Source organism: Uloborus diversus, chromosome 3 (genome assembly GCF_026930045.1).
Source record: "Uloborus diversus isolate 005 chromosome 3, Udiv.v.3.1, whole genome shotgun sequence".
Lineage (NCBI taxonomy): Eukaryota > Metazoa > Arthropoda > Arachnida > Araneae > Uloboridae > Uloborus > Uloborus diversus.
Window position 1 is genome coordinate 189,724,679 of NC_072733.1, and position 12,565 is coordinate 189,737,243.

Genomic DNA, 12,565 nt, shown 5'->3' on the forward strand with positions numbered 1-12,565 from the left:
AAATGCCTTGTTTCAAAATGTAGGGATTAAATCAAAATTAAATTACACATATGTATATAGAAGGAAGCAATTTTCTGCAAATAATTTTGTTTTATACTTATTTAGTTTGGAAAAGGCAATGATAAAGTGGATATTTAAATGAAAGCTTCATATTTTTTCTTTAATTATTTTGAAGTAAATAGAAAAAACAATAAGCAAAAAAATTGGTGAAGTCATCAGAAAATTGAACAATCAACGTAACTAAACGCAAGGAACGCAATAAAATTTATTCTGATTCGAGTTTAAATGGAACCCTTAACGATGTTAACCGCTATGCTTTTTGGGATGAAAATCATCTAAAGGTGATTTAAACCGTTATTTTTTAACCTTTTTTTTTACACGTTATAAGAATTCTGCGGTGTAGTAATGTCGTAAAAAATAACTGAGATAAATTTAGCCGAAACTTTTTGTGAAAGCAATTTTTAATTTTTCCTAATTGAAAATATCAATTTTGCAAAATAAATGCACTATTAAAATATAAATAATGCTTTTTATTTCCTTTATACTTCGGAAATTTGTAGGTTTAAAGTTAAAGAAAAAGTTTTCCATTCAAAACCTTTAATTAAAGTGGCTCTTTCGAACCAACCATTATTGCCAAATTATGAAGTAGAAGTACATTACCATTGCTGTCGTAAGTTGTGCTGTTAATATTATCTTCGTAAATAGATATTTGTATATGCTTTGTAAATAGAATTTTGGTCGTAAGTTTATAGTGCTTTTCTTATCGACCCGAAAAACCTTTACGTTTGATTCTACAAGTCGGTTCAACGAAGACACGTATTATGACGAATATTTTGTGGCTAACTGTGGAAACAAGTAAATAAATAGATAAATATTTTAACTAGATTAATAATTAATAAAATATTTAACTGTTGTTTTTATTTTATGAAAATGAGAAAAACCCATTTTTGGTAAATTTACATCAAATTTTAAATATATTGACATAAGTTTTTAAGAGAAATAAAATACATTGCATTTTTTGTAAAATATAGGCAAGAGATGATGCTCGGAAAAAACATCCATGTCTGACTTCTTTCGATAGACTTCCAATGGCAGAAAAACGATACGACACAACATTAGCATTGCAGACTCTTAAGTGAGTAAAACTTTATATTTCAACCTGATATATTAACAACAATGTAATCGGAGTGTTGTGACTGATTTTTCTACGTTATTTATGTTTAGTATTTTTTGCGAATAGTTGCATGAAATTTTATGTCCGTTTATTATTTTGGAGAACAATGCAATTCAACATTAATTGATGTTTAAATAACAATTCAACATTAATTAATGAATTAATGGTGAAATAGCTGGTATATTTTTTAGTTCGCCTAATCGAATCCAGTTACAGTATTGAGAGCTATACCGTAATGCTGTTCTAAAGATTCACTGTAAGAACATTTTGAAACGTAACAAATTATTACAGTATCAACGCACCAGGATTTCACTGGTTTACACCAGTTTCCTGTAAAAAACAAGAATCTTAGCGAAAAAGTTTCCTGAATCATTACATGTTTCATAAATACAGATTTCACTGATGGGAAAGCATTTTTAGCTACTTGTATGTAAATCTAGTCAGTTTCTTCATTAGGTGGTTCACCTGTAGCTTAGTTTACAGCGATTCCAGATTGACTAAGCCTTAAACTATATTGCAAAGTGCAGTGTTCTGGGTAGTGTAGCTTTGCAAGAATTACAGGGAAATACTCTGCTCGGTTTTTGTTTGTAATTCTGCCTAAACTTCCCCTTATTTGATTAGATTTCTTGGGAAATCATGAAGGTGCCAAGGTATAACTACAAAAGTTTTCTCTGGAAATTTTTGATTTATTCCAGAAATGTGACTTGCTTTTTATGGGAAGACCTCTGAATTTTTCAAAAAAGATTAGTGACTTTTAGCGAGAGCCATTTCTGTTTTTTGCCAGATGTGCTACTGGTAGAAAATATAAACCCATTAGCTGTCTCTTTATTTTTCCAGGAGCGTTTCAGAATTTCTTTTTACAGTACGGAAAGCTATGTGCTTTTACGAAAATAGACGAGTTAAATGGAAATAAGAATGATTTTGGATAACCTTATTCATATTTCCAAGAAGATTGTGTATCCAAAAGGTGAATCATTTCAAACCCATAGCTGACAAGAGGGCACGGCAGCATGGTCACAAGCTAGGGGCATTGCTCTTGAGATGGGGGATGGAGGGACAACTGACAAGGGCCTTGGGTCTCGGTGGTCCTGTACATACCACTTTAATTAAAACTTTCAACTAATTTGGAGGACGCGTGTTGCATTTCTAGTCACTGTTGATGGTTTATAGTTCAGTAGATTTTGTTTTAAAGGTCATAAGGGTTTAAATCTTTGCACTAGATGCTATTATTTCGTCAGTTGCTGAATTTTCACTTGATATTCAAAAGCTGTAATTGAATATTTACTGGCTACAAAATAAATTTATCTATTTTACAAATTGTACATATTAATAAAACCTGTATGCAACTTACTTAAACTTAAAAAAATTCAAAAAAGTTTCTTTGTGGTGTAAAATTGTTTTCTGCACTCGAAAATAGGCTTAATTTTTTGTATTTTTCAGAACAATAATGTCTTTAGGTTATCATATCACAGTGGACAAGCCACCTGCTAGAATAAGAAGCATCAAACTTCCAAATGAGTAAGGAAGAAAAGATTTATATTATTTTTTAAACGATAGATTCTCTTTGAGAACCTTAAAATTGTACCCAGATATCAAACTAAAGTTCAAAATTTTAGTTATAATAAAAAATGACTATTTGTAAACATTCTCTATAATTTAAGAGTACTGTAAAATATACCTCTTATTAGGAAAATAGTGTTTGGAAAGTGGTATCAAGGAATAAATTTCTTGCTAATGTCACGTCCTAAAAAAGTAATATTTTTTTCTGTAAGTATTATAACATCTATCGCATCATGAAATTAATTCCAAAACTAAAAGATATTTCAACCATAAAATGAAAAAAAAATTATTATTGCAGTACAAAAAAGGCCTTTTATAACTCTAAGCGGTTTGCTAAGCTAAATTTTTCTTCTTATACTTCTAACCTTTTCAGCCTTTCAGTGTCTTACAACAATTAAGATGTATATTGGGAGAGTTCACTTCTGTTTATCTCACAACTAAATTCTTATTTTTTAGCCCATTTTTGCAATCTAATGGTTATAAACCAGCTCCCCTGGATCTACACGCCATTACATTAAATCAAAAAATGGATGAGCTTGTTGAATTACTTGCTGAAAACACCCATAACGTATGGGCAAAAGAACGTATACACCAAGGATGGACATATGGACTAAGTGAGGTAAAGACTTGATTTTTATTTTCTATTTTTGCAACAAATTGGACTTTAATTATGAATGATACTGCTTGGAAGTCGCAACCCGTATAGATTGCTAATGGTACTCCATCAGGAGGGTCAAAATGTCCTATAGAATACGGTTTCGTAAACTCTATTGATCAGGGAAAATAGTAATGATGCGCAGTATGTTCTAAAGAAGGCAAAAACTTTTTTGCTTAAAAGATAATGGTGTGATCGTCATTACAGTGATATCAATGACATTAAGGAATTAAATTAACTAGCAGGAGCTTTTTCTTCATAAATACCTCTTATGCTGCCATGATCATCATGACTGCTCTCTGTACATTTTATTTTAAATAGAGAAAATTACTTTTATAGAACTTATTGATACCTATCAAATATATGAAGTACTTACATTTGTTTTTTTGCGTTTTACAAGTTATTTGCTATTTTCCTTATTTTGTTTCCAATTTATGGTAAAATTGCAAAAATATTTCATTTTGTTATTTTCCCATAATTTGATAGATTTTATATCCATGTACGCTCATGTTCATGCACTTATCTCTTACTACGAGGGGTACAAAGTACAAAATACAGACTGTCGCTCCTTGCATTTGCTGGAATGTCAGAGGTCACCAAGTTGCCACCCTGCTGTGCCTTTTACTTGTCAGTTTGCTGATAAATATTTATACAATAGGCGTTCTGTGGGCTGTATCATTTGTCATATATAAATAGTGCTGAGAGATGCGTATGCTACATGCTATCAATGTCTCTTCGCAGTCATTACATTAAAATTATTTGAAAATTTATTACAGAACAGTTAAGTGCTAGTTATATCATGCAGATTCATTGTACACAGGCTAGTTGTATCGATAATTTATTTTATTGGTGGAAGAGTATGTTTTATTGCCCAGACTCGGGTTGCTATTAATTTTTGTATAAAGTTAGTGAGAGATACGAACGCTTTGACACTGATGGACTTCTACTGTGTATGCTTTTATCTTCCCTTTCTTTATTTCAGTTTCAAATCAATTGGTTGCATTTTTTCGAATCCTAGGCAAAATTTTAAAAATGCAAATCAAAAAGATACATGAAATACACCGCCAGCTCAGTCATTTCCAGCCGAGGACTGCAGTTTCGTGCTTATTAGCACTCATCAGCCCGGCATAGGAAAGTGACCGAGCTGGAGATGGAAAACCTCTTAAGAAAGCCAAGAGTGCGAAACAAACTGGTAGCTAATATAGAATCAGCAGACCAGGCGAGTGACCGAAGCAATGGTTCGGTTCAACTCGAAGATTGAACTCGAGGCAAGGTATATTCAGTAAATTACCTTGGTATATTCAGTAAATTTTGTAATTTACTGAATATACCTTGCCTCGCGTTCAATCTTCGAGTTGAACCGAACCATTGCTTCGGTCACTCGTCTGGTCTGCTGATTCTATATTAGCTACCAGTTTGTTTCGCACTCTTGGCTTTCTTAAGAGGTTTTCCATCTCCAGCTCGGTCACTTTCCTATGCCGGGCTGATGAGTGCTAATAAACACGAAACTGCAGTCCTCGGCTGGAAATGACTGAGCTGGCGGTGTATTTCATGTATTTCTGCTTTAGCCCTGGCTAATGGGCGGTAATTTACTGAATAAATCAAAAAGATGTTTCAAAGATCAAAGTTAAATTAAGAATTACAATTTTGAAGAAAAGTTTTGAGATTCTCTTTCTCTCTCCCTCTCTTTTTAAAAGTTACTACGATGTTTCACTTAAATATTTTTTAAATTAATTTTAATGAAAAAAAGGAAAATAATTATCTACTGTATCAATATTCAAAAAATAAACTTTTATACCTCTTAAATAACAGAGTTGTATAAAATATTCAATGTTTTAATTTAACTCAAAATGAATCATTGAAATTGATACATAGTCCAAACATAAGCTGATTTTTTTCTGAACTTCATATTTGTTTTTCTAAAAGTAATCACTTTTTTTCTTTACAATTTGCAATAATTTTTAAGTGTGATATGTTTTTTGAACTGCTTTATATTTAATAATGTCCATTTCTTACAGGACAGTATGCTGAAGCGCAGCCCACATTTGGTACCTTATAAAAATGTCGACGATGCTATCAAGAAAGCTAACAGGTATGAAAGAATTTTGCGATTTTAAAACTTTGACAATGCTAGAGGAAATTTTATTTTCCTGCTATCATTTAAAATTCAAAAATAGTTTTAAAAAAGACTGTAAAACAGAATTTAATGTTAGTAAACTAGTTCGCAAATTGCGAGACCACCTCTACAAGCACCTCATCAGAGCAGTTATTAGTATTACTCTGAGGTGATGCCAATAGATGCCTTTGCATTTCAAATAAGGTAGAAATCAGCTCACAGGCTAATAGCAAAGATTGTGGTCGATAAATGAAGGGGGTGCGGGTTCAATACTTGGCATTTTAATAACATCACGGATTGATTGAACTAACCATTTTCGGCTACCATTTAAGAGAAACACTTTTTATTCTAATATTAGTCATAAAAACAAGATATTTCAATATAAATATATTGGTATTTCCTGAACTAAAATTCCTATTTTATGCCATTAAAAATGTTTATGCGCAATGCACCTTTCATTTATTTGTTTTTTAACAGGGATACTGCAAGTGAAACAGTTCGAACACTCTTGACCTATGGTTATATTTTAGATCCACCATCTACAGAAGCTTTAGAAGGTATTTCTAATTGAACCTATAAAATTCTGATAGTGGAAACCCGATTTTACATTTTCTGTCGGACCAGTGATAAAAAACGTTCCAAGCGGGAAAACGTAAAAACGGACTGTCTTCAAAATCTAAGCATATTGTTTAAAAATTGTTTCTTATTCAATGAGGTAGTGGAAAAAAAACTGTAATCTTTACTTGTTTTTTATTTTTAGACAATACAATTTCCTTTATAGCCCGATCTATACTAAATTTTTTTAAAAAACATTTACTCTTAGTTGGCATTTACAAATAAAAATTTTATGGTTTTTATGCTTAGAACCGCTTTATCAGCTGTGGGGACACCCTCGATTATTTCTTCTTCGTCTTCATCATTATCATCGAAGGCGGGTAATAAATCTGATATTGAAGAAATTCGTGATGTGATGCGATAATATACGTGCGTCGCCAACTTCTTGAAAACTGTCAAGAAGAGTGTCAGTAGCTCTAGTCCGCAGTCGTCATGAAGGGAGATTGGACGATCAGAGGAAATCCCTCCTTCAGACAATACACAATTAGACAGAACAAAAAAATGTCACAGCGGCTTCAAGCTGCTATAAAACAATTTAACTTGAAAAAATAGATATTAAAAAAAAAGTTTGTGTGAGTGTAGTATAGAGGAAAAATTATTTGTATCCGTTCGTAGAAAAACCTTGTTAAGCGGACTTTCTGAAAACGGGTAACGTAAAATCCGGGATATTTTACCATTATCAGTATAACCTTGTTCAGGGACAAGCAGAAAATGACGTCGGAAGTCGGATAACGCATGAAACAGACAATGTAATAACGGGGTTCCACGCGCTGAAATAATTGTTACTTTCTTTACAAATTAGTCACTAATTTGACTCTTTTATAGGCGCTGTTGGAAAGAAAGATTTAGTTAAATACGATCAAAGAACATACCGAGCTGAATCCACATACGCTGTTATATCTGGAAAATGGTAAGAATTGAATTTTTACATGGTGAAAAATTTATCCCTACTTTCGTACATAAATTTTGTAATACTGTTATTTTTGTTCATACGGAATTCCTATTTATATTGAAGCTTATATAGATAAATATTTCACTATACATGAAAATATAATTTAGATATTTAAAGCAAAACAGTTTCTGTTTATCAAAATACAACTAACAAAAATAATTTGAGCAATTTCTTTATTTTCTTATTATCTCACCTTATAGTGCGGACTTTTTTTTCTTACTATACATTTCTATATTTTCGCAACATAAAAGTACTTCCAATTATATTTTCATTGTTTTCTTTAAAAAGACCCACGTTGTTAAAAAGACATCGAACTTTAAAAAAATATAAAAAACTGTACATTATTTTTGCTTTACGCCCTTTTTGGATCATTCTAAACCCATATTTAGTAAAGCATGAACATAGTCGAAAGCTTACCCGGCGTTTACTTACATTTAAGAATGAAGTCCAGCGTCAATTTTCGTTCCACTTAAGATACAGCTGTACGTACTAATGTTTCTGAGAGAATGTAAAAAACATTTATTTTATATTTTAAAAAATAATGTTATTTCTGCTGCTTATGAAATATTTGAACTTTCTGACAGGTATTTTGAGTTTGAAATCATGAGCCCTGGATCAATGAAAGTTGGTTGGGCCACATTGTCTTTTGTACCTTCAGTTGAACTAGGAGGTGATGAACATTCTTGGGCTTACGACGGCCACTTGGTATGATTCCAGTATTATTTCATATTACTTACTTTTGATACATATATACATACATGTAGGGGAATATGGGGTAAAGTGGGGGTAAAAGTTGTTTCTAAACATCAAAACATGTGATAATATGCAAGCAATATTCGAAAATTGGTACTTTCTGTAATATTTCGTTGTAAGTCAAAAATTATTTTTTTCATTATAAAATGATAAAGTTCTTGTTATTAATATTTTAAATATTGATTCAGACCATTTAATATTCAGTGTAGTATTTATTTATCAATATTAAACTTATTTTTATTTTTAAATGTTTTGTGCAATTAGTCAAATGCATGAGGGGCAGAGTAGATCGGGCATTAAATAATCATAATTATTTTAGTAGCATTATAGGTTGCACAGTTCAGCAGATGTTCTCTGCCTCAAACAAAGCTATTGTTCAAAAAATAAATTTTTGTTAGAGTTTTAAACCTCGAAATTACGCGGAAAAACTTTACTTTTATATCTATGTTAATTTTCATCTTTCTTGAGGCAGGGAACTAATTGATTGAGGATTAATTTTCATCTGCAATCGTTTGTCTAGAAGAAGTATATCCTAAGATAACGTGTATCAAAAAATGTGTTAATTAGTTTATTAAATTTTATTTGGACAATTTAGTTAGATATAGTTTTAATGGGACAATTAGTTGCTTTCTTTCACCCTGAAATGATTTAAAACATACGCCGGTGATCTACTGCTAAAAAAGCAGTGTTTTAAAGTGAGAAAGAAAAATACCAAGTTAATATTCCTTAAAAGAAAATACCTTAGTGTGTTATTTTCTTTTGTGTGCTGTAATTTTTTATTGTGTGCTGTTATTTTCTATCGTGTGTTTCAATGTGCACTGTGTTAGTATATTCTTTGTAATTCTCAATGGAAGCATTAAAAGTATCAATTCATTAACCGATAGAATTTTGAAATTGTGTGCTTTCTAATTTCTTCATACAGGGTTGCAAAAAGCATGGAGGAGGAACTGAAGGTTATGGAAAACAATGGCAAGTTGGAGATGTTGTAGGATGTCTCTTAGATTTGCATGATCGAACAATTAGTAAGTAATACAATAGTTATGAACACATTATTATTTTAACTTTCATATTAGCTATCTCATTTAGCAATTATGCGGGCAAAGAACGAAAAAAAGCATTTATATATTATAGATACACAATACATAATGACTATTGTGCTATTATTTTTATCAAGTAAACTAAAAATTACGCACGTAAAGAAAACAAAGTACTTAGGTTGACTAGTTTTTGTAGCTTTATACATGATTATTGGCATTTTTTATAATAAATATAGCAAAATAACCATTTGATGCAAAATGTTATAAACCTTTTCACTTTTTCTATAATTAGGTTACACGCTGAACGGTGAACTGTTGCTAGACGCTATGGGAGGAGAAGCAGCTTTTAGTGATATATCACCGGATGAAGGTATTACGTTTCAGTCGGTTTCATTGGAGTTAGTTTGAATCTCATGTATTATGTATTCACTTTGCAGTCAGGAGCTTTACTCTGCGTAGTATATTTATCAATTAAGCCTCAACATAAGCAACCAGTAGTCTGCCAAAATTGATGCTCAAACTTGTAAATATGTGTAAAAGTTTGAAATAAACTTGTTGTATAGCCGAGTTTTTCAATATGGGATTCGCGGAGCCCCAATGTTTCCTGGTAGTTTGTCAGGGGCAAGTAACTGCTTAATCCAAAAGTTTAGTGCAGTTTTAATTTTTATAACAGATTTAATTCTCACAGACGGTTTACTACATAAAAATGAATATAAATAAATAAGTCCTTAATTTTTTAAAAATTAAATTGTTATAATTCAAATTATTGTCACTTTTATTTATTATTTATTTAACATATTTATGGAGACTGAAAAAAAAGTTCACTTAACATTTGTTACTCATTAAGATGTTTGGAATGTGAGTAAATAAAAATTGAATAATATTGAAGTAACATTAATTTTATAATTTGAATATAATAAAGCTTAGATATCATAGATTTTGTGCTTTGATAAGGCGATCCTTAAAGAGAAGGATAGACTACATGGGCTCCCCAAGGTGTTAAATGTTGAACATTGCAATTCATTCTTCCCATTTAAGTCATCCAGTTTTATTATAACTCTGATCGGTGGCTAGTTTAGGTGTTTGCATTGAAATTGGTTATCTTATGAGAAAATCATCTTAATATTACTCAATAAAATTGTTTTTATTTTTTCAGGATTCGTTCCAGCGTTTACCTTTGGTATTGGACAAAAAGCCAAACTAGTATTTGGACAAGATGTTAATCACCTGAAATACTTCACAGTTTGTGGTTTGCAAGAAGGATTTGAGCCTTTCTGCGTGAACATGAATCGCAATATGACTTTCTGGTATAATAAGGATGAAGCCATCTTTACAAATGTTGATGATATGACAGAATCGCCGATTGATGTAACGAGAATTCCTCCTGGTACGGATACTCCTCCCGCTCTTAAAATTTCTCACAGACTGTACGAAACTGTCGACAAAGTTAATTACGAATTCGTAAGATTAAGCCTTCCAGTAGCTTGCAATGATGAATACATTGAGTAAGTCTTTTTCCTTTTTTTTTCAGATACCTATTAAGTTTTAATTCTCTGTTTCTGTTACAACCTAAAACAAATACTCACACAAAATTTAAATTTGATTAAACTTTTGTATTTGAGGTGAAATTTAAAAATGTTGCTCTTTAAATATATTTTTGACGGAGTATTTTAGAAATGATCTAGGAATATGATTCTTTAGTGTTTTACTTCCCGAAATTGAGCCTGACCATGACTGAAAAAAAATCTCAATAAATGCTAGAGACTAGATTGATCCAAAACGTTTATAGAGCTTAAAATTTTTATTAAGTTTACACTTCTCAATTATGTAATTGTATTTTTTTACTTTTCAGAAATCAATTTTTCATTCTTTTAATTTCAGCGAGCTGGGAAAAGCCCAAAATTGGGAGGAAATACGACGACGACAAAGAGGTCAGTTAGCAGCCAGAGCTGGATTAAGGCATCCAGGTAAAAAATTTTGAAGTCATATTTGACAATGCATTTTTTTTTTTTTTTTTTGAAAAATTCTAGATTGGTAAAATTTAGAAAAAGGTTGAAAACGGCACAACCTTGAGTTATATGAAGAACCCATAATTGTATGAACAATTTAAGTTTACATCTCATACAACATTGCATCTTAAGATATAAATTGCAACTTAAGACCTAAATTAGTTACTTTAGTTTGAATATCAAAATTATCATAGCCAGGTCAATACTCTACCATCCTCGTGAGTAGGTTTTTTTTTTAATTTTAAATGCACTATTGCCAGAAGGTATTGCGATTAATTTGTAAAAAATGTATTGCACAGTTCTATTTTCTAATCATTATTGTTATTAAATAGTGAGTTCGTCAACAATTCTATACGAGGTACGAGTACATTTAATTCCTTAAGATCGTCAGCTTTATTGCATATGAGGTAGTGAGAAAAGCAAAGGGATGCAAGCGGCAAAATTAAAAATTTTGAGATAACCAGTAAAAATGGTAGGTGAACCTCTCCTCTGTCTTGGGGCAAGAGATTGTACTAGTAGCCCTGGTAGGTGCTGCTGTATAGCCAGGGCCTGATTAACGCACGGTCCGGCGGGTCCGCGGACCTGGGCACCACAAATTTAGGGGCACCAAAATAGCCTAGCCTAAATTCACTTACTTACTTTTTTTTTAAAAGCTTATTTTACTTTTTCTCAGCTTTAAGGGAAAGGAGGCTCAATTTTTTTTAAAAATCAGCTCAAAACCTCATAAAGTTAAAAACATTTCGCGTAAAGAAGTCGTTGTCCCCTAGCTCCGGAATTTCAAAATAATTACTCAGATGACATGTATGAACGTTTTCCAGAAGAATAACACACTTTCAAATTTTTGCAAAAAGTAACCCTTCTGGGAATGTTGAATGTTCCTGGAGAATGTTTTAGAAGGATAAGATCATTAAACATTACACATACATTTCCGAATGTGGATTCAGCCCTGCAGCTTCTTCTTACCTTGCCTATCAGCAGTTCTTCCAGTGAATGTTCCTTTTCCTTTTTGAAAAGAATCAAAAATCATTTGAAAAGCTGCGTTTCTCAGGGTACTTTACAGGCGTTTTCCTTATTGATCATTAAAAATTCTGTGACATCAAACATAGATTTCGATTATTTGATCAACACATTTGCCTCTGTTAAGGCCAGAAAGAAGACTTTTTAAAGCTTGATGTCAAAATTAGTAAGATTTTTTTTTTTTTGCAGTTTTAAATTGTTTTTTAACTTTTTTTCGTCTTAAGGTAAGGCAATTTTAACTGTGATTAGTGTGGTGACCATCAAGTGTTTGGTATTCAAATCCCAGGTTTCCTTTCAAATGTAGTAAGTTTCAAAATGTAGTTTCTAGTATATTAGGTTTCTAGTATGAAATATTGACTTTATTATGGTGTGCATTTTCTCATGGGGGGGGGGCACCAACATCTACTCAGGACCTGGGCACCAATTAGGCTTGATCGGGCCCTGTGTATAGCATGATTTAGAAAAAAAATTTCAATGAAAGCTTACCTAGGATCTGATCTTTAAACGCGTTTTACTCGAAAATTAAAATAGTTTACTTGCATTCCTTTGCTTTTCACTGCCTCATATGTACTTTGCTGTAAGAGGTGCGGAAATATTCAGTTTCAAAATTCGTGAGTTTTTGAAAATGGCTGATTTTTCATGGAATGGTCTTGCAGAGCATTTATTAGGTATCATAG

General features: G+C 31.7%; 1 protein-coding gene across 1 annotated transcript in view; it reads left to right on the forward strand.

Annotated features, from left to right (window-relative positions):
• Positions 1–12,565, forward strand: part of LOC129219096 (ryanodine receptor-like) — a 295,024-nt gene that overhangs the window by 100,692 nt on the left and 181,767 nt on the right. Inside the window, 11 exon segments of the mRNA XM_054853416.1 lie at positions 1,032–1,135; positions 2,615–2,692; positions 3,191–3,353; positions 5,408–5,481; positions 5,983–6,062; positions 6,946–7,030; positions 7,657–7,777; positions 8,748–8,847; positions 9,155–9,232; positions 10,019–10,367; positions 10,744–10,829. Coding sequence (XP_054709391.1) covers positions 1,032–1,135; positions 2,615–2,692; positions 3,191–3,353; positions 5,408–5,481; positions 5,983–6,062; positions 6,946–7,030; positions 7,657–7,777; positions 8,748–8,847; positions 9,155–9,232; positions 10,019–10,367; positions 10,744–10,829 — 1,318 coding nt within the window.